The sequence below is a fragment of the Anabrus simplex genome, chromosome 1 (assembly GCF_040414725.1).
Source record: "Anabrus simplex isolate iqAnaSimp1 chromosome 1, ASM4041472v1, whole genome shotgun sequence".
NCBI lineage: Eukaryota > Metazoa > Arthropoda > Insecta > Orthoptera > Tettigoniidae > Anabrus > Anabrus simplex.
Genome location: NC_090265.1, coordinates 1,715,960,357 through 1,715,988,332, shown reverse-complemented (window position 1 = coordinate 1,715,988,332; position 27,976 = coordinate 1,715,960,357). Strand labels below are relative to the sequence as shown.

Genomic DNA, 27,976 nt, shown 5'->3' with positions numbered 1-27,976 from the left:
GCATTGTTGTTTTGAAAGACAATGGACAGAAAATGTTTGTTAGTAGCATGGCACATTTAATAAGCCTTATGTGAGCAACGAGATTGACTGGGAAAATAACAATGAGTGATATAATAGCGTATAATGTTTGTGTATGTGAAAGTGATAGTGTGTGCGAGAGTGATTGTGTAAATATTTCTGGAGGTGCTTATGAAACAACTAGTGTGAGTAGTTTGAATTTTTCTGTTGACAATGGCTAACGTAAATGATTCAATTATTTATACCGAACAGCATGTCCGTGATGTCATTGACCCTATCCCTCTTCATTGTAGACCGCCTTCACTCTTATCTTCCCCTTCATCAGCTGTGGCAAGAGACATTCTTAAGGAAAGGTTAGCTCCCCACCAACAATATTTTCAGTGTTGTCACATCAATGCACAATCGCTTCTTTGTCACTTTGACGAAATACAGGGTTTATTTAGAAACAGTAATTTGCATTGTATTTGTGTAACAGAGACATGGTTACAGCAGTCACTCAAATCTGATCTCGTTAAACTGAATAACATGATGTTACATTGCCTAGATCATTTAAATCGTGTAGGGGCGGGTGCGCTATATATTGCCGTAGCAACTTAAAAAGTAAAATAATTATGACCTCAGATCCTAAGATTCCATTTTGACCTGAATTCATGTTTGTTGAACTCTTGGTTAATAATAAAAACTACTGCCCAGAGTGGTATACAAGGCGCCGGACATACGACACATATCTGACCTAGAAGTGGCATTATCGAAGTTAACTCCGCTGTATGAAAACATAATCGTTCTTGGTGACTTCAATACTAATCTCCTAGTTACAAGTAACGAATCAACATACTTACAAAATTTATTCCTTTTCATGGATTACAATATACTGACACTAGACGCTACTAACCACGTTCACAAAATAAACCACACGTCTCACACACTGATTGACCTTATTATAACAAACAATCCGCAGAAAGTGGTAAAACATGGACAGCTTGCTGTGCCAGGTATTTCGACCCACGATCTCATATACTTATGTTACTCTCTCAAGGTACCAAAGTACAAAACCAGGTACATAATGCGAAGGGACTTTAAGCATTTTAATACTGTGATAATACGAAATGAAGCATATCAACTGCCGTGGAATGACATTCTACTGACTAATGACATTGATGATAAGGTTGACAGACTGAACTCTTTAATATTATGACTGTATGACAAACATGCTCTGAAGAAGCAAATTCGAGTTTCTCACCCTTCGTCTCCTTGGCTAACACATGAAATTAAGTCGGTCATGGCAAATCGTGATGCATGATATAGGCGATTTAGGCGAACTGAAAGCACTAGTGATTTCAAAAATTACCGCATTCTTCAAAATCAAGTTAGGCAATTAATTCGTAACAGCAAGTATAAATATATTCAAGAGATAACAAACAGATGAAGTTCAGCACTAATATGGAAACATTTGCATCAGATGGCTATATGTCGCAGCCTGACCAAGCAGGCACCCAGTATACCACTTGATGATCTAAATTCTCATTTTATGAAAGCAGCATACACTAATAATGATATTACTAACAATAATGAACATGATAATAACTATCCTAATAATAATAATAATAATAATAATAATAATAATAATAATAATAATAATGATAATCATCTACCAGTTGATGACCTAACTGATTATGATGATATTAACGCCATAAATGTTCATTCCTGAGTAAATCAAGTAAAATTCACATTCAAAAAAGTTGGTGCGAATGATGTGAAGCGTGTAATTTACTCCCTCAAGTCAGATGCTCCGGGTAATGACGACATACCATTATCTTTCATAAAAATTATCATTGGTGCAATATTACCTATTCTGATGCGTATATTTAATCATTGCCTCGTACATGGAGTATTCCCAACTGTGTGGAAGTACGGTATCGTCATTCCCATTCCTAAGAAGAATTCTCCTAGTTTACCATCAGATTATCGCCCTATATCCATTCTCCCACCCCTTTCCAAAGTACTAGAACGCTTGGTACACGAGTCCTCACTGCTTGACCCTTACCAATCTGGTTTCAAGAAAGAACACAGCACAACGACTGCCCTACTGAAAGTAACTGATGATATCCGACACGCAATGGACACTTGACAAGCGACTGTACTGGTTCTACTTGATTTTTCTAGTGCTTTTGATACTGTTGTTCCTCAACTGCTACTTTCAAAATTGGATTCATTAAATTTCAGCAAGACAGCAATAAACTTTTTCAGTTCGTACCTCAAAAATCGCTGTCAGTGTGTCGAAGTAAATAATAGCAGATCTGAGTGGCTTAACAAACACCTCGGTATCCCCCAAGGGTCTGTACTTGGACCATTGCTGTTTGCAATTTACTTACACGATGTTGCCAAATCGATTACACATTGCAAGTATCATCTTTATGCTGATGATCTGCAGATCTACTACCACTCAAGAACTGATAAAATTCAGAGTGCTGTACAAGAAGTTAACGCAGATTTAAGTGTCATAAGTAATTTTGCATTGAATAACAGTCTCAAAATTAATCCTCTTAAAACGCAAGCAATAATCATTGGTACTTCGAAAAACTTACACATCTTAAAACAGTACGGAATTCCTCCTGTAGCACTAAACAATACTATTATTCCATATTGTGAAACAGTTATGAATCTTGGTGTGGCTATAAGCGAAACATTGAACTGGTCGCAACATGCGACGAAAGTGTGCCAAAAGATATATCAAAGCCTGCATCCCCTGAAGTGGTTTAAAAATATATTTCCTTGGTCCCTGAAAATAAAACTCATTCAATCACTTTTGTTTCCAATTCTCGAATACTGTGATACAGGTTTTATTGATATCAATAATGAGCAAGGCATGAGACTGCAACGTACCCAAAATGCATGCATCAGGTATGCATTTGACATATGACCATATGCCCACATATCCCCATACTATAGACAATTATCTTGGTTACGTCTGAATGACAGATGTAGACTCCATGCAACTACTTTGGTGTATCGAGTGCTTTCTGAAAACACTCCTCCTTACCTATCCACCAGATTTCGCTACCTTAGTTCCCTACACCTGTTCAATACCCGGTCAGGCTGTACCCTAGAAATTTCTGTGCATCGAACCACAACCTACAACAGATCGTTCACGATCACTGCCACGAGCTGGTGGAATGAACTCCCCAGTGACATCAGGGAAGCTAAATCTAAGACAAAATTTAAAATCCTTTGCCAGCGTCATCTTATAAGCACTTCGTCTTTCTTGAGTGTGAATGGGATGCATGAATGAGAGTGAATATGGTTCTTTAATGTAATGTTTTCCTTTTTATACTTTAGTTATACTTTACTCACTTTAGTTAGTTTAGTTACTTTAGTTGCTTTAGTTATACTTTAGGTTGTAAAGATTTCATATGTTTAAATTTTATGTAAAAATTATATTGTATATACATGAAGTGGTTAAGTGTAAGAAAGGGCCAGGAGCCCTAACTTCGCCACAATAAAGACGCTTTAATAATAATAATAATAATAATAATAATAATAATAATAATAATAATAATAATAATAATAATGACATTAAACTGCGTCCACAAACCGAGTGACCACCGGTATAAGTGGTCCTCCTCTACCAAGTGCCAACGGCCTCTTCGGAGAGCGGATGAGCGGGTAGAGGTTCAGGGCACTCTCTTGCCCTTGGGGTGGAAAACTGCCCCTAAAGGCGGAAGAGCCACTAGATGGCCAACGGCATAGGATAATAATAAATCCAGTAGCGTCTGTTCACCTATTTGGTGCGGCAACTGGTCAGCGTCTGTACTCCGAGTTGGAGCGGCTGCCTCAGAAAACCTTCAGGAACTCACCCACCTGATTGTACTCCGATCCCTCGGGATCAACCCAATCGCTTGAGAACAAGCACACCATGATTCGTGCAAGTAAGAACAACATTACTCCAGGTGGTAATGTAGAATGATCCACCCGCCAACTGAAAACGAAGGCGGCAACCGGCCACTCGGATTCTGGAGGAGCCGGGCTGACACGAAAGAGAGAGTCGGAGCTCTCTGGCAAACTTCCCACTAAAACGCCCTTCTACATCGGCACGCTAAACGTAAACACACTCCTACAAGTAGGCAAACTTCTCAGATTAACATCAGAATTAGATCAGCAAAAAATCCAGCTACTCGCCGTACAAGAGACCAGACTCACTGAGTTGGAGACGTCAGAATATGGTAACGACCGCATTTTCAAGAGCAAAACTACATGAACAGTAGGAAAAGCCACACCAATGTTAGGCATGGCCTTTTTCGTACACAAAAAGATCGTGAACTCCGTAAAAGAGATCATACCCATAAACAACAGACTAATGACCTTACGACTTCGCTGTGCAAATCGCCACTACACCTTTGTAAATGCCCACGCACCCACCAACGACTGCAAAGATCAGAAACAAACAGAAAACTTCTGGAACAAACTTGAAACCACACTCATCAAAATACCTGAAAAAGACACCATTATTCTCCTCGGCGATTTCAACAGTAAAATTGGTAAAGAAAAGTGCTACAGAAAAACTGCAGGAAGATTCTCAGCACACGAAAAGACCAACAAAAATGGCAAATGCCTCATCGAGCTCTGTCAACAACATGACCTGAAAATCATGTCAACATCCCTACGGAAAAACCCCAATAAGCTCTTCACATGGGAATCACCCAACACCTGCTGCGGCAAACACCAGATCGATCATGTCTCCATCTCCTTCCCAGCACAAAAAGAAGTACACAACGTTCAAGTCCGCAGAGGAGCCAACACTGACTCGGACCATCATCTAACAAGAATCAAAAGTTAAATTTACCCCAAAACGCTTCTACCAGAAATCCAAGGCAAACAAAAAATTGGACATAGCACAAATAAAAACATCAAATCTCCGGGAAACATGGGAAAAAATCCCAGCCAAAACTTGGAACGAATTCCACGACAAAATCATGAAGAGTGCATCAGAGCAAATTCCACTACAGAAAAGGAGCAGACACCCGTTTTGGAACACCGAATGTGACCAAGCCATATTGAATAGAAAAAACGCATACCAGAAGTTCATCAGCAACTGTACACCTGAAAACGAAGAAAAATTCCGCAAAGTCCGCAGACAGACCTCTAAACTCATCAGACAAACCAAGAGGAAATACCTGGAGGACCAACTGAAGTCGGCCGAACAGGACTTCCGCAACTACAACACCAGAGATTTTTACAGCGTCTTCCGCAACAGATTAAATGGGTACACGCCCAAGAACCTCTGCTTCAGAAAACAAAACGGAAAATTGGCACTCACAGATGACGAAAACACCAAGGAACTTGCGAGATACTTCGAGTCACTACTCAACTGCCCAGAACCAACGGAGAGGTTTCCACTTAAACCCCACCCGAACCCAAACCCAGACTCATCCCCACCTACACAAGAGGAAATACACCGACACATACAACGACTGAAAAACAACAAGGCATCCGGAGACGACGGCATCATAGCAGAGCTTCTTAAACATCTAGGAAAGAATTCTCTCCAAGAACTCACACAAATCATACAAGAAATTTGGACAACGGAAAAACTACCAGAAAATTGGACAAACGCCCTCCTCGTTCCACTTCACAAAAAAGGTGACCGAACAGATGTGAACAATTACAGGGGAATTTCCCTGGTGCAAGTCACATACAAAATCCTCTCTGCAGTCCTCCTCCAAAGAACACAGGAACAACTAGAACCACTCATAGGCGAATACCAAGCGGGCTTCAGGCCCCACAGATCCTGTGCAGAACAGATACTCAACCTGAAAACCATCTTGAAACTACGACACACAAGAAAACAACCCACAATCTGCACCTTCGTGGACTTCCAGAAAGCATACGACTCCATTGACCGGCAATCTCTCTTCCAAACACTGAGTGAGTACGGACTGGACAACAAGACTCAAAAAATCATCAGACTAACTCTCACCAACACAACCTCCCAAGTAAAATTCATGGGAAATATATCTGAAAAATTTCAGATAAAAACCGGTGTCCGACAAGGAGATGGACTCTCCCCACTACTCTTTAACATAGCCCTGGACAAAATCATGAGAGAATGGGAACAAGCTCTAAAAGCTCAAGGAAATTGGCAACCATTAAGTATGACAAGAAGACATGTAAAAATCTCCTGTCTCGCTTTTGCAATTGATGTCGCGATCCTTGCAACAAACGAACAACAGGCAATCAGCCAAATCGAAACCCTCAAGAAATGCTCAGAAAAATTCGGCCTACAAATCTCCTTCTCAAAAACCAAGGTCATGTGCAACCACTGCAGCCTCCAGAATTTGAACACGAAATTTGGCACAATCGAAAAAGTAACTGAGTTCCGATATCTCGGAGAAATTATAGTACCAACAGGAAAAGAACAGAAGGCCCTCGAGGTCCGCATCCAGAAAATGAAGAGAGCCCTTGGCCGAACGCAAAACATTTACAACAAAAAATGCCTTTCAATCTTCACCAAAATTCGACATTACAACACTGTGATCAAACCTGAAATACTATACGCGAGTGAAACACTGGATCTCCACAGGAAAACAGTACTCGAAGACATCCTGAAAGAGGAACGTAAAATCATCAGAAAAATTCTCGGCCCAAAACTGACTGACGAAGGATATAGACTGCAATCTCGTACAAAAACCGAGGAGCTCTCAAACTTGCGGCTGACATCAGAAAAAGACGCCTGAAATTTTATGGACACATCAAATGCCTTCCGGAAAACAGACTGACAAGAATCTTACTTGAGGCAACAGAAAACATCAAAACAAATAGGTGGACAACGGAAATCCACCAAGACCTGGAAAAATCAGGAATCAAAGTGGCCGACATCGCTAACCGAACCTGCTACAGAACGAAAATCAACAAGTGGGAAGTAGAGTCAGAGAGAAACCACAAGAAGAAGACAGGAGCTAAGTGGACAGAAGAACGAAGAACCACGATGAGAGAAAAATTGAAGGCTGCCTGGCAACGAAGGAAATGCACAACTTCTAAGTGAGCTTTGCGTGATCAGTTTTCTGGTCTTTTTCGCATCTAATAATAATAATAATAATAATAATAATAATCATAATAAAAGAACCATTAAACCCAGTGAAAGTGAACAGTTATAGACAGAACTAAAAACACACCAATTAAATTACTAAGCAGCCCCTTGCATGGGCAGATGACCAGTCCCCATGTAAGGGCCAACCCTACAACCCTCAATCTTACAACTAACTTGGTGGCCCTCCACACAGGCGGGATACCAGACTCTATGCAAGGCGCCACCCCTAACTAAATCTACTAAGCTGCCTCTAACATAAAATCAACAAAGGTGATGACAACCTTGTGGTTTCTCATCTAGGATAATGAAAGTACAGTTTTAAGGTTGAGGATCTGTTCAGCACAGGATCGCGTTTCCTGAAGCCTCCCTGATACTCTCCCATTTGACTATCCAGCTGATTTTCTGCCCTTGTTAGTAACGCCTTGAGGAGAATCTTGTATGTCACTGGGACAAGGGAAATTCCATGGTAGTTGTTTAGATCAGTAAAATCTCCCTTTTTGTGAAGTGGATGGATCAGAGCCGATTTCCAATCAAGTGGTAATTTCTCTGTTTCCCAGATGTTCTGGATGATCTCGGTGGGCTTGCCCATGGCATTGCTTCCAGCACATTTCCACAGTTCAGCAACGATAGAGTCCTCTCCAGCTGCCTTATTATTCTTAAGCAGTTGAATGATTTGGCCAACTTCTGCCAATGAAGGAGGCAGCGAGTCCGGTTTTGGTGTGGATTGTTTGTAGTCAAAGTCTTCGCTGGGTGGATCACAGTTGAGTAGGTTTTTAAAGTACTGAGCTAAAAGGTGGAAGTTGTCCTTGTCATTAAAAGCCAGTTTGCCTTGTGGGTCTCTGAAGTGGAGGCTTGGAGGAGTGTATTTTCTGAGTGTGTGCTTTAAGGTTCTGTAGAAATCTCTGGAGTTATTCTTAGCAAAGCTCTCTTCGATTTGGGTTAGTTGGTTTTGTGTGAAGGTCCGTTTGGTTCCTCGAATTATCTTGGCTGTAAGATTTCTTTGTTCCAAAAAGTTATCCCAATTTTTCTTGGTCTTTATAAAATTCCTCTTCACCCAGGCTGACTGTCCTTGGGCTATTGCATTCTCACAGTCTTCAGTCCACCACAGATCCTTCCTTCTTCTAGTGAATGGGGCAAGTTTATTGGCCGCCTTGACAAGAGTCTCGTTCAGTTGGTCCCAGCTGTTGAGATCTGTATTGTTCAGTCTCTGACTTACTTCTTGACTGTTCTTAAGTCGCTCTACGTCAAATCTTACCATCTTGGAGGTCCTGTGTAATCTAGTGTTTCTAGGATGGAATCTCATTTTGATCTTTGAGAGGTAGTGGTCTTAGTCCAGATTGGCGCTTCATGTTTTGTATTTTCTTTTGAGATTTTCTTGAAATGGCCACATGATCTATCTGAAATTCACCCAGGTTGGTATTAGGTAAAATCCAAGTCTTTTGCTTCCTTGGCAGGTGTTTCAGGCTGTAGACTCCACTACCAATCCAAAAGTCCTACACAGATCCACCAAGCGTTCTCCGTTGCGGTTGGTTCGCTTATGTGCCGAATAATTGCCCACTATGTTTCTGTATTTTTTCCCTCTTCCCAGTTGGGCATTAAAGTCACCAAGCAGTATGACGGTGTGCCTCTTGGGAAGTTTAGAGAGAATATCTTCTAAGTCTTCCCAGAATTTGTCAGTTCTGTCCGAATTGCGTCTGTTGTCCTGGTTGGTTGGGATATGTACATTGACTACACTGTAGCCCTTGTTAGCACATTTGAGAGAGAGGGCCGGGCTCAGTGGCTCAGACGGATGAGGCACTGGCCTTCTGACCCCAACTTGGCAGGTTCGATCCTGGCTCAGTTGGTATTTGAAGGTGCTCAAATACATCAGCCTCATGTCGGTAGGTTTACTGGCACATAAAAGAACTCCTGCGGTACAAAATTCCGGCACCTCGGCGTCTCCGAAAACCGAAAAAGTAGTTAATGGGACGTAAAGCAAATAACATTATTATTGAGAAAGTGGATGGATACATGACTGCTCAGGGAGGTAAAGTTGGTGACTGAATCCAGTATCCTCCGACTGGTTATAAATCCTGTACCTAAGTGGAGTAGGTTCTTCATTACTCGTTCACCAACTTTGAGGATTCTGTAGCCTTGGAACTCGAAGGCATGCTCTTCCATAAATCTGGTTTCCTGTTCTGCTGTCAGTACTTTGTTGTGTCGTGTTAGTGTATCAGTCATATGTTTCAGTTTACCTGTTTTTAGCAGTGAATTAGCATTAAATGTTGTGAAGAAGCTTTGCTGTCTTGATCTGAGTTTACGTCCGGTTATTTCAGGATGCTCCGACTCATCCTTAAAGCATGTCGGTGCAGACTACCCGGAATCTGAAAGTACGCTAACGTCACCGTGGGCGACGGTGGATTGGTTACCACCTGGGTAGTGCATTCAGCGAAATTTTCCTCCATGCTCAGTTGAAGATCATTCTTCGTGGGGCAATGGAGAGCCACCGTCCAAAATACTACCCAAGTTGTTAGCTTGGGAGGCTTATTATTCGGGGTTGTCACCCCTAGACAGGTCACCTTCACTACGGCTAAGAATCCCTGTCCACCCCACTCGTCCCAGGGGCTATGCTTTGGGCCACTGTTTACCAAAGATGTTCATGATTTTGGTTTTTGATTGGCATTTCCTCTAAACCCAACAAGTTATGGTTTTCCCGCCAATGCCCAAGTGGCTGATTGCAGTGGATTCCCACTGGACGATGGGGTCTCCACATCCCTATGCCATGACCAAACTGTTTTATGATACCATATCTCTGTTAATTTCCAACCAATTTTGATTATGTTGGAAATAGCTTTTCAGTCCACCATATATAGTGTGTTTAGTCTTGTTGTCGTTGAAGTGAGATAATTTGCATATGGATTCAAATTTGTCTAAAGATATGAATCAAATAAAGGGTGTGACAATGGTACCATTTTTCAAGAAGTAAGACCTAAAATTTAGTTTCTGTAGTATTCCCCTCAACATGAAGAGGGCTAAGCATACATGCCAACTTTCCTGATTTAGGCAGGAGACTCCTGATTATTAAAATTATAAAATTCTTTTATTTATAACCACCTATTCAATACATTACAATACACTCATTGGATTATAATATAATTATGAAGTGTCTAATATTGGGACATGTTTCGTTCGACATAGCGAACATCAGCAGCCATTAATGCAACAAAAACTAGGTCAGCGCCCTGAGCTTAAAATATACAGAATGTTATCATCATATTAAAAAATTAACCATGTCGTAAAAAAAAGTGATTATGGACAATCAATGCAGTAAAAACATTAATAATAATAATGTTATTTGCTTTACGTCCCACTAACTACTTTTACGGTCTTTGGAGACACCGAGGTGCCGGAATTTAGTCCCGCAGGAGTTCTTTTACGTGCCAGTAAATCTACTGACACGAGGCCGTCGTATTTGAGCACCTTCAAATACCACCGGACTGAGCCAGGATCAAACCTGCCAAGTTGGGGCTAGAAGGCCAGTGCCTTAACCGTCTGAGCCACTCAGCCCGGCAGTAAAAACATTAGTCTTGAGGTTGTAACAATATATGCAAGTATCTAATGTAGGAGCATTAACAGAGATGACAGTCATGTAACTATCTCCGAAGAAATATGATGTTCCTCTGCTTCGTGCTTTATTGGTAGAAATGAAGGGTCGTATCTCCCATACTAAGGCGTATTTGTGAAATGTGACGCAATATGGTCTGCGATGAATGAAGGAATCATAACTGCATCTCCATTAATGGAGATTCCAGGAACTGAGGGCAAGTTCTGTACTCCAACGATACGGCAGAGTTTTGTCCACACATGTGCTGATGGAAGACACATACTTCTCTCATGTAGCTTTCTCTCTTTCCACGAATCAAAATCCACATTGCGATTGTAGGAAATGAACTTATGGATGATGCTGCAAAGGAAGCGGTACTTTTACCTCCAAGGTCTATGAATGTACCTGCTAAAGATATTTGTTCTGAGGTACGTCAAACCTTCTTAGCGTCCTCGGAATGAAAGTGGGTAACTATCCGAACTCCCAACAAGCTGAGAGCAATTAAGAAGACAACTACTGTGTGGTGGTCCACTTTCACAGAGAGAGGCCGTAGTTTTGTGTAGACTGAGGATAGGTCATGGACGATCTATGCACTCTTATGTTCTAAAGAGGGAAGCCACCTGGCCCATATCCTCACAGAATGCGTTGATCTCTCTGACCTAGAACAGAACCTCGGCCTGCAGGAGACACTCATAACTCATATTAGCCGATGACACGATTACTGCTGATCTCGCCATTCGCTTTATTTGTGAAAGTGGATTAATCGAGGGTATGTAAATATCAAGTGTTCTATTACTCAGGGAACTTACATTCCCTTTTGATTCATTTGTTGTGATCTTTTCAGCTTACAATACTTTTTGTTTTATTTTGTATAGTAATTCATTTTGAAACTCCTTCATTGAATAAATAATTTTATTTGAAATCTCTTTTCCATTTAATTTTTTCAGAGAGGATGATCACCTAGTTGTACTTCCTCTAAAAACAAAATTCACCACCACCACCTCCACCACCACCACTTGATTCTGTTCATATTCAGAATAAGTGTGTGGTCCAATCAGCATTATCATATGTCTACACGGGCTTGCTTTTCAAACTCAGTCTTATATAAGATCAAATCGAGGTGTGAACTTTGATCTCAGTTTTATCATTTTTCAAGTTCAGGTATTTACTGCATGTTAGCCTAGCATGGCAGCATACAGGAACGATGTGGTGGCGACCACGCTCTCGTTTACCGACGTATAAGCAATAATTTTGTTGACTGCTGATGGCAGTTAAAATTGTGGGTGAATGTGTTAATCTGGGTCGTGAAAGCATCACTCTAAACAAATATGGTCTGTATGTATGTATGACTAGTGTTCACATGTCAAGGAGAGAATGTGCTTGTGTTTTCCAGGGAGAAGCAGATGAGAGTGAGACAGAAGCTGTCTGGTCTGACATGGATCTTGAGTTGGCAAGTCAGTGAGTCCTGCGCCGGCATGTGGCGGTGTCCAGTCAGTGTTCATGTCTGTGATAGAGTTAGCTCTGTTTTACTCCTTACCTCAGATATATCCACTGTCTGTCTAGTTAATACCTGGTCAAAATTTATTGTGAAAGTGACACTGTGGATTTCTGGTATAGGGGTAGGATAGCAAAGTCCTAAACGAAGTTGGGAAAGGCAAGGGTCTTCACTACAGAAGTGAGAGAAGTCTTCTAGTGCATCTTAGTCACTTTAATATGACAGAGAAGTTGTTGTTGTTATTATTATTATTATGAAAGAATTGATAGTGGAAGTGTCACATGCCATGTTTTGCAGATAGACTGTTATGTAATCTGTTGTGAACTTCCATTCGACTGATATGAGTCAGTGTCTGTGACTGCTCTGAAGACTGTTTCTAATCTTGGAATATGTAAAATGTTGAAAATGATTGAAGAAAAAACAGGTGAAATTATCAACTTCTGTTGTTCAGAAGAAAGTTATTCAATCAGTATGTATTAAGGTGCTCTGCAATTGCTGTCTGCAAGTGGAGGAAAATGTAAATTCTGTTATTTTGATATCCATTTACCAAGGAAACTGTTAGGGTCAGACCAGGAGCTTAATGGCAATAGTCATTCAAAATTGTATGTACATTTGATTTAAGTTTAGGAGATGTTAATTGATCATTCACCCAAGTTTAATTGAAATCTTTCTGGTCGAAACTAAACAGTTTCTCCATCCCTTATGGACTACTAAAACTGGAACAAGGTTGATGTAGTCTCTTCCCATACCTGTCTTGCTTTGTATTTAATGTTTCTTGAGTTCGTTCTCTATAAAATTTTCTATTGCCTTTTAATTTTTTTTTATTTTTACAATTTGGAAATCCAAGTGTATAAGCATTCCTCTCCTAATTCAGTTCATAATTTGCATGACCTCATACATGACTTCTTACTACCCTACCTTTAGTCTTCAATTCAACTATTAAGGATATTTCTCTTTGCCTTAAGGTTTGATTATTTGATTGAATGTTACAGCTGTACAAGATCTTTACTGGCTTTTTGGCTGGTGTGCGTGGCGTTTCTGGAATAAAAAGTAATTTCCTTATGGCCTAGGCTCCACGTAAAACTGTATGCCCTCTCGACAGTCAGGTAAAACTACAATGTTTAGTCAGATACATCATGAGACACAACAAGAACAAGCTCTTTCAGATATAGTCACTCCTTTAACTAGAAACTGAAGAACTCCTACCAGTTTTAAGTTATGGATAGCAACAGGTTTCTGAAAGCATCTTGTATGCCCCTGTGCAATCCCTGACTCTGAAATAAGCATTTGAATTTGCAGATGAAGAAAGTCAAGACATTTCAAAACTTATTCAGTCCATGGTTTCATTGTTCTCGAAGCGAAGAGATTCCTTTCTCTCAGCTGGGCAAGTACATTGCCTGAAGAAAATCATGTATCCTGTAAAAAATGAAATGAATTGAATAATGTTGAGAACTTGATGCAGTTTTTTGTTGTTACAAATTTTGCAAAGAAATTTTACAATGATGATTTGTCTTGTGCAGACTCGAATCATTGCAACTCTGATTTGTTTGGTTCATGAAAATAAATATTCCCAAAACTTAAGTCCATGGACTGAATGAGTTTTGGAAGTTACTGCACCAAAAATATCAGAAATAGTAATAGCTTGGTTTTCATTCTCGGGTCAATCAACTGTTTGTGTGATAAACTAAGTTCTATGCAACAGTGACTTCAGTAAAGCAATTTCAGCCATCCTGGAAAATATGTGTCCTGCGACTGAAGGAATTTTGGGATGCACACCGTCAGTTAGAGCATTAGCCCACCTGGTGGCTACGATTGTTAAGGCATTCTCTACGGTTTGAAACCATGATTAGCCAGTTCAAGTACCTTTGGTAGAAAAATGTTTCACCATCAGTATGTTGGCTGGCAGTGTAGGAGAGGTGGCGGTATACAATTTCTAATCACTAGATTGCGTGCCAGAAGCCTGGATTCAATTCCAAACCTCTCCACAGTGTTCATATGGAGCGAGGGCATATGATGCTGTTGATGGTGATTTTCCATGGGATGGAGACATTAAGCCTTGAGCAGACTGTTAGTGTTATTGGATGGGAGTAGGTAAAGGCCCGACACTGGGTTTCACCCTCTCACTACCTCATTTCCATCATCCCACATCTGAACATGCAGCTCACCCATGGGTGTCAAATAGAAAGGCCTGCACCAGGCGAGCCGAACCTGTCCTCAGACCTCCTGGCACTAAAAGTCATACGTTAAATAAGTAAAATGAAGTTAGAACAGTGCTTCAGTCTTTTTAGTTCAGTTTTATTGCTGAGAGAGAAGAAGTTTACTTCATAACAGGCGATATGTGGTTGTGTTTGCCTCCTTCAATACACATCACGAGTCAGCCTTCAAGGACTCTGTCATATGCTGTCAGCGTGTGAAAATTGACTCATTTTGTCTTAACTGACAAAATTAATGAAAACGGCCAGAGATCTGTTTATCATCTGGTAGAGTAAAACAGAACATCAGAACACACGGGATTGTCATCCAGCCATAAAACTGTAGAGAGCTAACCCCAGTAACTGGGAGAAGGCCAGGAAGAAGACTACATGCAGTTTTATCCAAGGAGTAGTATTGTATTGTATCCCTATAAGATTTACAAACAGTGGTTGAATCCTGACCGATATACTGTTCTGTCATTTACAGTATGGAAGATTTTGATACTGTGGTAGTGTTCCAGGAAGTCATAACCCATGTCAGGAGCTTGTTTCCTAGGTTAACACCATATGCCTTTAATGTTGTTATACATGAATCAGGTATCTTTCGAGAACTTTACCTCTGTACTGTCTCAAAGGTGCATGGTGCTTGTTTATTTTGAAAAGAATGGTTTTTTTTAACTAATAGGTATCTGCTGCTTAGTTCCTACTATAATATTAATTTGTGACAAACCTACTGTAAAGCTCTTGTCTTCCCTTGTTGTTTAGATTTGTATACCAATGTCCTTCTTTCTTGTACCATTTGAGTTGTTGATGGGATTTTGTTGAAAGGGACACATTGGTAATTTGAAATTGTCCTTGAAGATTGCTTTGGCGTATTGAAGGCAAGTGGTCTTAAACTATGGAAAATGGAGATTAAACTTCATGAAGTGATGTGCCTACAAAGCCAAGAGTGTGCATGGTGTGGGGCAGTAAAGGGATAACACAGTACAGTTTGTGCCTATCCTGGCCTGAATCCTGTGCAAAGTCCTGTGCTTGTTGCACCATGAGGTCAATTCATCCACAGTTCTGGGAGGCTGATGGAAGTTGTGCAATATGTCCCATGCATGTTTAACAACGTTTTGGACCAGGGACCTGGGGATACCTGGAATGTGAGGATGGCCATTGTCCACGTATTGTGCCCTCAACAATCATTGATAGCAATTTCACGGACTGTAGGCCCCTCTTCCTTGGTACTCCCTCAGAAACGATTGCTACGACAAAAGCCCGAAGACAACATTGTGGTATTCATTGATCCAGTGGGGCCAATGGAACACTCACAGCAAAGAATTACCAATTGTTTATGGTGGTACGGTAGCTCGAATGTTGGGGTTCAGTCCAGGACTCTGCACTCTTGTCCTGTAAATGTAGTTGAGCCAACACCCAGACTGGTTATCCCTCTCAATCAATGACAGTTATTGATACCCTGCTTGTACCCCTCAACACCTCACAGACTAAACGTCAACTAAGCTCATCTGGGCTATGCGTACAGGTGGCGATTCATCTGTTATATAGTTGGCATCATTCCATTTCTCGAATATCAACGAATGACCCATTCCTTTGCAGTGTTGTGATTTCTGTTTCCCTAGTGTAGCTGTAATTTCTGGTAAATTAGTTCTGTTTATTCCTGCTGGAATATAATCAGACAAATATTCATTGTAAACACCTGCTCTCATTTTTTTTCCCTGTGCACATGACACCCATCCAATTGTGGATATTACGCTATATATTTTACAAGGATTGGTTATGATGGCCAGACGAGCCAGAGAGTTGACCATGGAGTAAAATTACTCTTGAACTCCAATGTTTGCTATTTTCTCCAGCCCAATAATGCTATACGTCCATATTGAAGCAGAAGAGCAGTATGCATTTTTTACCATTTTGTTGTGATCCTAGATAATATCCATCTTTTAATTATTATTTTTCTTGTTTTTTTGTGTTTTATATGTGTAGCCCATTCATAGTAGTACTGAGCAAGTGGTTGTGCGGTTTGGGTCACGTAGCTATCAGCTTGCATTCAGGAGATAGTGAGCTCGAACCCCACTGTTGGCAGCCCTGAAGATGGTTTTGCTTGGTATCCCATTTTCACACAAGGCAAATGCTGGGGCTGTACCTTAATTAAGGCCATGGTCGCTTCCTTCCCACTCCTAGCCCTTTCCTATCCCATCGTCGCCATAAGGCTAGTCTGTGTCGGTGCGACGTAAAGCAGATTGTAAAAAAAAAAAAAACCCCAGAAAAAGAAATAGTAGTGATTGTTGCTATAAAGATCCCCCCCTTACATCAGCTGGAGAAAGGAAAGGAAGTTAAGCCTTCTCTCTCTTCGTCAGAAATTTTCTGGTCTCTTGTCCTTTACTCTTTTAGTGTAGTACCAGAGCTTTTCCAGTGTTTTAAAATTTACGGAAGCATATTATAAGAACATTTGTGAATATTTTGATACTTGTGAGTTGTGCAACATATTGATGGAAATGAAAGTTTTGAGGCACATTACAAAGGATAAAGCGAGTTTATAACAATGAAATATGAGTATGAATCACTCTGTTAAGGGCTTGCTGCATAAGTGTTTTGCAGTAGGGAAAGCAAATTTTAGTTCCTTCTTGTGAGACAAGGCAGTCTCCGTACAGACCATGAAGTGGAAAGAAAATGCTCTCAGAAGTAAGCCTCATTTCCAAATATATCTTCCTTACTGGAAATGAAACCCACGTCCTTCCAGGTGAACTGCCTTGGCTAGGAGGTGAATCCATTAGCAATTATTTTAATAATTCCAAAATAAAAAAAGTGTAAATATTCAACTTTGTTGACTTGATACTGGACTATGAATGATGGAAGTGGATATTGTGCATTTTGATAAAATGGCAGGTTTTCCGTCAACTTTGAACTGTCAGAAAAAACACTTAGACCCATCTTTTTAACTTGTACATAGAAATTTAACCTACTAAACACTATAGCTTGCATGGGATTTAATTTCTGCTGGTGTTGAGAACTCTGTGTTGCTTAAATGTTCATAACAAAAGTTTGTTGTCTTAATTATAGTAGTTTAACGCTAACACCCTCAATGTCTAAGTCTCTGGCTACCTTGCCTTCTCTTACTGACAGGAAATACAGACCTTGTTGACAAATCAGTGTTATTACAAACTACATAAGATTGACTTACCAAAATTTCAGATGTTTGCTAATGGTCGGGGACCATTTCTACTACATGTTTTGGCGAAAGGTTGTCAGATTTAAACTTTTTTTTTCCATCCTTTAATTAGTAGGTAGATCTGTGTTCAAAATGTGGGCAATGTTCGTTTTGGCTTCATGTATGTGTTTTTACCCATTCGTATCCTAATTAAATACCGTAGCAGTTCGCTGAGAAAACCCATTTAAATCCCGCACTACGGCATACACTGTGAGGATGTGGGCCACGGTGAAGTCAGCACCACAAAAACACACTGAGGGGTCTTTTCCCTTTAGGAGTTATAAGCACGTAGATCTTCAATGACATATCCACAGCCTACACAAAACTACGGCCTCTTGGGAGGTCACGTGGTCTCGCCGTAGACTTGCCCACCGTCATCATTTGTATCACTTTCCGTGTCATCAGCACTACTACTTGCTTCACTCGAACTCGAAATAAGACCTTCAGGTTTTATTTTGTCATTACAAACATCACCGTCTTCATAAACACTCTCTAAAACACTATCTATTAGCTTTTGTATTCCATCTTCATCAACACCAACACATCTGCTTGATGCTATGATTGCAACTGACGTGAGCGAAATAATATGAACCAAGCATCTCCTGTTCCAGAAGTGTGTGATAACCTGTAGCACGGGAAGTAACCAAAGCCACATGTCTAAACTTCAGCTCAGAATGCATACAAGTGGCATATGTGAGTTAGTAATTGAACTGCATGTATTGATATGCAGCAGTGCATCGCTGCGAGGTGAGTTCGTCATTGGATTCATATGCCACGGATAACTTTTGCGAGCTAGGGTCGTCAAATGATGCAGTTGGGTTAATAACATGTCCAGAAAAAAAAAAAAAAAGACACATCCAGTTTCATAAAAGCATCAGGAATTAATACTTTCAAACCTTTTTGCCCTGTAAATTACAGTTTGTTGGGAATGGGAAATAGGAAATAATGTACCACCTATGAATGAATGTCACGATTACTTCTGTCTTTCCCATCACTGCCGTTATTTTCATATTTACCACATTTATTCATTCTCTCACATTCTTATCACTACCATGGTACAAAATTTTATTTCAATATCATCTTCTTGCAGAGAAGGAGAAATTTCACCTGACAAGGAAGCCACAGCGTAAATAACAGCGACTACAATGTTTAGCTGTTTCCAATTTGACGACTAAAAATTTGAGCAACACTGTTGCAGTGCTACAATATGCAGTAGATGGCATATCTGATCACTTTTCACTACAATCAAAGAGTAAAGGCAAAGTAGTAGACACTCGCACTGACACGGAGCTGTTGTTACCAGAAGCTTGCTGCTATTTGCCTCATTGTCATTGTAATTTAGTTAGTATGAAATACTGGATGTGTTTTAACTAAGCTGGAAGCTTATTGTTGTGGAGTTTGGGACAAACAGCACAAACAATATCACAATAAAAATGCACCGGGAGAACTGAATGTCAGCAGTTTATAACAACTTAATGTTATAATTAATAAAATAAGAATTAAAATTAATTTCCTGTTGTCCTCTGCTTCACTACCTTCCATACACAATCATACAGCATGGAAATAAAAGAACTGGGTGAGTTGGCCGTGCGGTTATGGGCGCGCAGCTTTGAGCTTGCATCCGGGAGATAGTAAGTTCGAACCCCACTGTCAGCAGCCCTGAAGATGGTTTTCCATGGTTTCCCGTTTTCACACCAGACAAATGCTGGGGCTGTACCTTAATTAAGACCACGGCCGCTTCCTTCCCGTTCCTAGCCCTTTCCTATCCCATCGTTGCCGTAAGACCTCTCTGTGTCAGTGCAACGTAAAGTAAATTCTTAAAAGAAAGAGGAGAGAAAATCAAAAGAGGGCTATTTGAAAAGTACTGGATGTTCTCAGTATTTGTAGACATCCTGTTGAGACTTCTTGTTGCTACTAGACCCTAGTCTTTGTTAATGATTACTTTGTGAAACAAGATTCCTTGTACCTTTACGAGTAAGTGTCAAATCAAGGCGCACAATGACAGATAAGTGTATTAAGAGAAGACAAGTTTTGTTTCTGCTTCCCAGCTTCATCAGGAGGGCAGGAACCATCTTCAGTCCTGATGTTGGAAATCTAGGATAAACACAGGAAAATGGAAGTGACATAAGATAAACTAGGAACACAGGACAAATCCTTCTCCAGTGCCATGCAGTCTTTTTGTCTTTTTCCTACCTCTTTTCTGGAAAACAACTTTACGGGTTTCGTAATGGAAAATCTGTCAGAATGAGACGCGTTGGTTTCAGGATCAGCTAAATGAACCTGGCATACAAATTAACCATGAACACCTTCAACAAGTAGAAGATCTTGATCATTGCAAGTGCAAAACCATCTGGAAACCTTATGATTTGTAGCTGAATGCTTGAATCTGACAACATCAAGATTGATCAAGAGATTGGAACTAGTGGAGAGAGAGATTCTGAGAAAGGTATTGAGACCTCAAAGAACAGAAGATGGATTGTACAGAAAGAAAGGTAACCAATAATTTTATCTCAAGCTAATCTTGGACACCATCCGGCAAAGAAGAGCTATGTTCTTTGGATACATCTCCAGAATGGATCCAGGAGGATTAGCAAATCAGACAGTGAAGTTCTTTGTGACCAAGAGTACTATCTTATTCTGGCATCAGTAGGTGAAAAAGGACCTACAAGAAATTAGAATACCAGGAACAGAAATCAGCAACAGGGAAGCATACAAAGCCAATGAACTGTATTTTTAAACTCTTCTTCCTGCCCCTTGGTGGTCAAGCGCTAAATAAAAAAACTGAAGTAGATGTTACATGTCCTGCACAAGCACTGCAGTCCATTCTAGCGCCAAGAAAACGTCGAATAAGCTCAGACATAAATAAAATATGAATCCGCACAATTATGCATACACGGTCTGAAAGGGATATGCCAAGACAGTTAAAGGGTGTTTCAGGAGACAATAATATGAGCTATTTCAGATATAAAAGGTCATATAAACATTATTAAATGACTCTGTATACTGAAAATAATGCTCCCAACATTTATACACACATCTCAAGCATTTGTCTGAAACATAGTTTCTACAGTTATAATGCATTTGTGGAGTTCTTAGCATCCTAAGGGATTTACTTGCACCTTTCCTGAATGAGAACAGGGAAGTTTTCTCATGTATGTATATGATAATGTCATGTGAGTTGATATTTTCACCTGTAATTTTTTTTACTGTTATAGTTTTGTAAATGTGATGGAAAGTATCTGTTTATTGAGATTGTGCCAAGGGAACTTACTCAGTATGAATCAATATGAGAAGGTTCATCCCACTCTGTTTAATATAGTAGAGTGTAAAGAATTAATATTGAATTTTCACGACCGCATTGTGATAAAAATAGACTTTCATCCTGTTAGGTCGTGTTACGTATGTATTGTAAGTATTGAAGAGATGTTAAGTAAATAACATGACCTAATCGGTTGAAAGTCAATTTTGATTAGAGTATAAAGAATTTTAAAACAAAATATCACATAATTTATACAAACATTTTCTTGGTTTTGTCCAAACTAATTAGTGTTAAATTAAATGTGAATTAATTTTTTCCTTCAGTTGTTTCATTTTGTCCTGTCAATCATAGTACCAACGATCATTCATGTAGCTTAAAGGAATGTTGTCATTTACAAATTCAGTGGGCTGAAAAAATCCTAGACTTGCTCAGAACTCAGGCCTAAGACCTGGATTGTTCAGCACGTTGATTTCTGGCAACTTTAGCAGCAAAAACAAAATTCAGTAAAACCTCTCTATAACAGGCACCTTCGGGACCGGAAAAAATGTCTCTTATGAAGGGTGTCTGCCCAAGAGAGGGTGTGAAACCAGTACCATTAAACATAAGTTGAAACACAATAACCCATGTATTGTATGTGTTAAAACTCGCAAATAATTGGATATAGTATTGTACAATATACTGTACTGTACTCACATGAGAAAGCTGTAGATGCGCTGCTGCAGCTGCGATGTATCAAAGAGACAAAAATACTTGTATGGAAACCTCTATTGAACATACTGTACACTATTACTGTTCACCATATTTAAAATTAAGAACAACATGAGTTTTTGAAGCTGTAAATCTGTATGTACATGTACGAGGGGGGATGAAATATAAACAGGATTTTACTTTTTATTTTATTCATTTATTGAAAAACACAAGGCAATTACAATGTATTTTTCCACATAGTTTCCTGCTTTGGAAATGCATTTGTCCCAGCGTATGGGCAGCTTTTTTATGCCCTCATCGTAAAAAAGAACAGGGTCATGTCACCAGCCAGTTGCGCACGAAGTTTTCCGCACTCTCATCATCTTCAAATCGTTCCCCTCCTGGAGCTTCTTTAAGCGGTCTGAAAAAAAAAAGTCGCAGGGTGATAAGTCCGGGCTGTAAGGAAGATGATGAAGTGTAGTTCAGTGCATTTCCTGTAGCTTGGACACAGGGCTGCAGTATGGGCCCAAGCGTTGTTGAATTGGTTGGTCTCATCTTTATTATTTATAAGTTTCATTTTCCGTATTGATTGGATGCACTATGCAGACAAGAAATGTGTTCCACCTATCAATACTTTATTTATTATAAACGTATTTACATCAGTACCGGTTTCGGCCTTCCACAGCCATCATTAACTGGTATATTACAATATTGTAGCCATTAGACATATGTCACAAAGATGTTATTATGATTAGATCATCCGGATATCTAATGGGGTTAAAAATAAAATATATTGTAGTAATGTTTGTCTATGTGGGGTTAAAATATGATCAATGTGGCAGTGAAGGCTACAGTAAACTAAAACTTATTAAGTGTACAGTAGACATATTGAGCACATTAAACATATTAAAATACATAAAGCACAGTATAAAACCTTTGATAAGTTTAAACACACTAAAATATAAGGTACATGTATGTTAAAACACTTGTTAAAATTTGAGAGTTTGTGTTGTGTGGAGTTCCTTCTTCAAGCTTCCTTATAGTTCCTGCACTTCTATGTCTATGCTGATTTAGTTGCATAAAGTGATCTTCGAGAATATTCTATTTGGCTGATATATGTCATGTTAATTAGTGGTGAAAACCCTTGTCGTAAAAATTTTTCAAGTACTGTTGTGATTCAACCGTTGATATACTTCAGTAGGTTTAGTGACAGACCGCAAAGTCTTGAGTTTTAAAAATTTTTATTAAAGGAGCTGTTGGTAGCGACACCTCTCTCATCTGTATTCATGTTGTAGATATTGCTGTTATTATTGTTGTTGTTGTTGTGGATGTCGTGTAGCATTGTGTTTGGAAGCAGTAGTACACAGTAGTACATGAAAATAATGCTTTTGCACCAAGGAAGACAATGCATGGGAAGGAATAAAGAATTCAAGCACATGCACGTGAAATTGGTCAATTGTCCACTTTTCACAAACAGCTCTTATGATGAGTTCAGAAAGAGCTCCAGATACATGTGGATATAAGACTTGGAAGAAATTATCACTACTTAAAGCATATATTATACATTGATCTTTAAATTCAACCAAGTAATGATTTCTTCAGTTGAATTTGCGGTGAACATAGATTCACCCTTAAATAGAGCAGTTAATGGGTGAGGTAAATTAGCAAACATTTGAGAAACAGCAGGCGTAGTAGGTACCTGAGAAGGACTGGACTGGATTGGTTATGAGAAGGAATCACAATTGTATAATAATCTTGGTTCAAATGCCCTTGGGAAAAAGTTGGAGTACTGAAAGTGAGGTTAGGACTGTAATTAGTTTGCAACGAAACCAGCGCAGATATTCGCATCTACAAAACATTTTTGCACATTTGAGAAACAACCGAAGTGTTTGACACAGATGGCACTTGGGCTCGGGGATAACGTTGCGTTATTGGAAGAGAAACAGCTTGTGTCGCAACAGAAGGTTGAGATCAAGATACAGGTGAATTAACAGTTCCCATAGGAATGATAGACATACCAACTTGTGTAAAAGAACCATCACTGGCACTATTCACGGGCAGAGAAGCACTTGTAAATATAACAGGAGAAGATTGCAGGGGAACATTATCACAAGTTACCATATTACTAATTTGTGAAGCAGTAGAATACCAAGATAGTGTCACTGTCACAAGTTTCAGTTGGAGCAGACACATTAACTACAGAACTGGAGCTAGACGCCGCATTGCCTTCTAGCAAGCCTACTATTTTATCAAAAATCCCGGAAAACTTTGATAATAACAGTTCACATTCCTGTCGCTCGCGAATCCTGTCCACGTAATGCTGCACTTGGGCTTTTACACGTGTTAACTGAGCATTAGACGGTTTAGAGGAACAAGAGGACAAAAGAATAGCTTCAAATTTGGTAAATTTATCTTTAACAAGGGTCAAAGATGCACACACTTTGTCTGTTGATAGGTTGGGTACGGCTGTTGTTACGTTAAGCGATTGCTTTAACAAGCTCGCATCATCCCTAACCCTTCCAGTCGAATTCAATTTACGAATTCGAAGTTCGTAAACTAATTCCTCCTTCCTCAAATGGAACGGGACAGGGACCACACGAGACATGTTAACAAGAAATTACGGTAGGAGATGATACCAGGTTATTTTTTAGGTTAGACAAGTGGTTACTGCTCTCGCATCTCTTTCTTCTACAACCACGCCTCAGCTAACAGATGTAATCCCCTTCCTCTTTTACGGAAGGGTGCACATAATACAAGGTACGTATAAAACAAGTAATGATGTAATAATCCAAAAATAACAAAAACCTGAAGGAACGTCAGCCGATGATACACCAGGAAAAACATCTTAAATTTCAACAACATACACATGGCTACGCAGGGTTACCAACATGACAACTAGCGATAGGATGTATGGGAAGCAGGCCGGGAAACCCTACAAAGGACGAGATCTTACGTGACGTTGTAGGGAAAGAAACATGAGAGCATTAACCCTTTAGTCTGGTTTACTCACAATAAAGAATTTTAACAAGGTATAAAACACAAATTAAAAGGATAACATTATCAATTAAGAAAATGGTTAAATCGAACGACGAGGTTCCTATCGGTGGTTCTTCAGGAAATCAAATACTACACAAGATTACAATTACATTTCAATAGGTAAGCATAACTTTGACGATGAAATTTACAGGGAAAATTTAACAGGGAATATGACATAATTACAACCATCTTACAAGGCAAATAGAAAAGAGTTTACAGAGACAGAAAACAACGGAAATTTAAATTTAGCGCAGAGGCCTTTAGAGGTGCAGTCCTCTCCTAATACACATCAGAAAGGGACGCATAGCTCAACAGGTGTACACTAAATTGATGCTGCATTACGGGAGGCAACCCAAATGGAAAAATTAAAATTTACTTATACACAAAAGGTTAATAAAAGGAATTGCCTCCAAAACAAAGAATATGCCTAGCTGACAAGCTAAGGCATTACAAAACCAAAACAGTGAAAACCAGGGTCTAAGGTAAACTCCGAACAAATGAATTTACATATTAATGTAACCTTTGAAAAAAGAAAACATGCTTACCCCGGGATGACTGGAGCCGCTGAGCGGACCACCTTCAAGGTGCGTCCGATCGTTAAGACGTACGGAAACCAAAGACGCTGAACAAAGCCTTGCTACTACCGAGTAGCCAAAGGCCGGAAATTGAGAAACACTCAGTCAATCAGGGAAGCTACCTATGATTTGAATGAAGTTTTCACCAACCAAAATGGCTGTTATTCCAGCCAATGAAAATAGCTTACCTAATATGGTCATGTGGGAAACATATTCTAGAGGTTTCGATTGCGAAACTCGGTGATTTTGTGATCGAAGCCTCCACGTGGCAATTACAGGGTGATACAAAAAATGGGTTACAACATGTACACTTCTGGAGATCTCCAATACGTAACCTTCAATTATTAAATAAATATAATTGTTTCTTCTGTGAGTCCTGAAAATTCTTTAAATCTACAAAATTTCACAACAAATAAAACACACCAAAATTTACATAAATTTACAGCAACAAAAAAAACAAATCTTTATTGAATTCTTCAAAAATGTTTGTTCCTTAGTTTCTTTCAATAATGGTTTCATGACAAATTTTTAGTATAATGTCAAGAATTAAATGATTCCACTGACTCTATTAACTCACCATTGGCGACACAATTCCTATCCTTACCCGCAAGATGCGGGCTTCATTCATTCCATCCTTGACCTGGTCACTGACTGGTAAACAGGTTGTAGGTTTTCATTTTCATATAAGCAAGAGAACAGGAAGGATTGCAACAATTCTCGAGGTATCTGATTGGTTAGTACACCAGGCAAAGTATTCACTGGCATCTTGGAAGGGAGGGTGCGATCAGTGGTTGAGAGGAAGTTGGATGAAAAAACCAGCATGGTTTCAGACCACAGAGGGGCTGTCAGGATCAGATTTTCAGTATGCGCCAGGTAATTGAAAAAATGCTATGAGAGGAGTAGACAGTTGTGTTTGTTTCGTAGATCTAGAGAAAGTATATGACAGGGTACTGAGGGAAAAGATGTTCACCATACTGGGGCACTATGGGACCAATTGTAGATTATTAAAATAAATCAAAGGCATTTATGTTGACAATTGGACTGTAGTGAGAATTGATAGTAGAATGAGTTCTTGGCTCAGTGTACTTACAGGGGTTAGAGAAGGCTGTAATCTTTCACCTTTGTTGTTCGTAGTTTACATGGATCATCTGCTGAAAGGTATAAAGTGGCAGGGAGGGATTCAGTTAGGTGGAGATGTAGTAATCAGTCTGCCCTATGCTGACGACTGGGCCTTAATGGCAGATTGTGCCGAAAGCCTGCAGTCTAATATCCTGCAACTTGAAAATAGGTGCAATGAGGATGGTATGAAAATTAGCCTTTTGAAGACTAAACTGATGTCAGTAGGTAAGAAATTCAACAGAATCACATGTCAGATTGGTGATACAAAGCTGGAACAGGTAGATTTCAAGTATTTAGGATGTGTGTTCTCCCAGGATGGTAATATAGTAAGTGAGATTGAATCAAGGTGCAGTAAATCTAATGCAGCGAGCTCACAGTTGCAATCAACAGAGTTCTGTAAGAAGGAAGTCAGCTTCCGAATGAAACTATCTTTACATCGACCTGTTTTCAGACCAACTTTGCTTTACGTGAGCGAAAGCTGGGTGGACTGAGGATATCTTATTCATAAGTTAGAAGTAACAGACATGAAAATAGCAAGAATGATTGCTGGTACAAACAGGTGGGAACAATGGCAGGAGGGTACTCAGAATGAGAAAATAAAGGCTGTTAGGAATGACCTCTGTGGATGAAGCTGTACACATAAACTGGCTTCAGTGGTTGATCATGTGAGGCTAATGGAGCAGGATAAGTTGCTTAGGAGAATATTGGACTCTGTTATGGAGGCTAAGAGATGTAGAGGGAGACCAAGGCGACAGTGGTTAGACTCGGTTTCTAACGATTTAAAGATAAGAGGTAATGAACCAAATGAGGCCACAGCACTAATTGCAGATAGAGGATTGTGGTGACATTTAGTAAATTCACAGAGGCTTGTAGACTGAACACTGAAAGGCATAGTGGACAATAATGATGATGTATGTTGCACTGACAAATAATTTCAAATCCAGTAAGATATCGGAGATTAGAAGGCCTGTTTCGATTTTGTTCACGGTTGACTTGTTTCCTCATTGTATTCCTGTCAGGGAGCATCTTCTGAATCTCTTCTTCTTGTTCTGTACATACAGTCTTGCATAATAATTGTACATATTGTTCATTTAGATGTTTCTTGGCTCTTCTCTTCACACTATGTTCTACAATTTTATGGACCTCACCTTCGTCACCTGCTAGGTGTTGATCACTGCTGCCGTCTGCCACTACTGTCTTTAGCTCATATCTCCAATACTGCCCGGTGGCATTATAATTCATTGAATTTAATAAAAGATTGGCCTTGACGAAATGTCCCATTGGCTGAAATGTACTATTGGACGATTTGTGTCATGGACAAAGTTGACTGGACGAAAGGTCCTGAAAATCATGTTTCAGCTTGTTTCAACCCATCATCCATTTCTCGTCATCAAGATGTACGGTGTTTTAATATGTTTTAACCTCATTCCAATGAACTGCCCACATTAACGTCAAACCACATGAAAACTCACATTTCCCTTTATGTCAATTATCTAAGGAGTGCTTATGGTACAACAGATGATTCATGCTCTCATCACCAAATTTACATGCAGTGTTTTAACATGACATTCTTTTTAAGAGACATTAATTTTAAGAATTCCTAAGAAGGGCAAATTATTTTGACGTGACATTTCATTTTTTTCAGTAGACATTAATTTTAACAATCCCCACGAAGTTTTATACGTTTTTAACATGTTGACTACCAGCTCCTCAG

At 39.6% G+C, this 27,976-nt stretch overlaps 1 protein-coding gene across 1 annotated transcript in view; it reads left to right on the top strand.

The window, feature by feature from the left end:
* Positions 1 to 12,983, top strand: part of APC7 (anaphase-promoting complex subunit 7) — a 197,469-nt gene extending 184,486 nt beyond the window's left edge. Inside the window, exon 11 of the mRNA XM_067154711.2 lies at positions 12,079 to 12,983. Coding sequence (XP_067010812.1) covers positions 12,079 to 12,147 — 69 coding nt within the window. The 3' untranslated portion in view covers positions 12,148 to 12,983. The remainder of the gene's footprint in view (positions 1 to 12,078) is intronic.
* Positions 12,984 to 27,976: the final 14,993 nt, after the last annotated feature.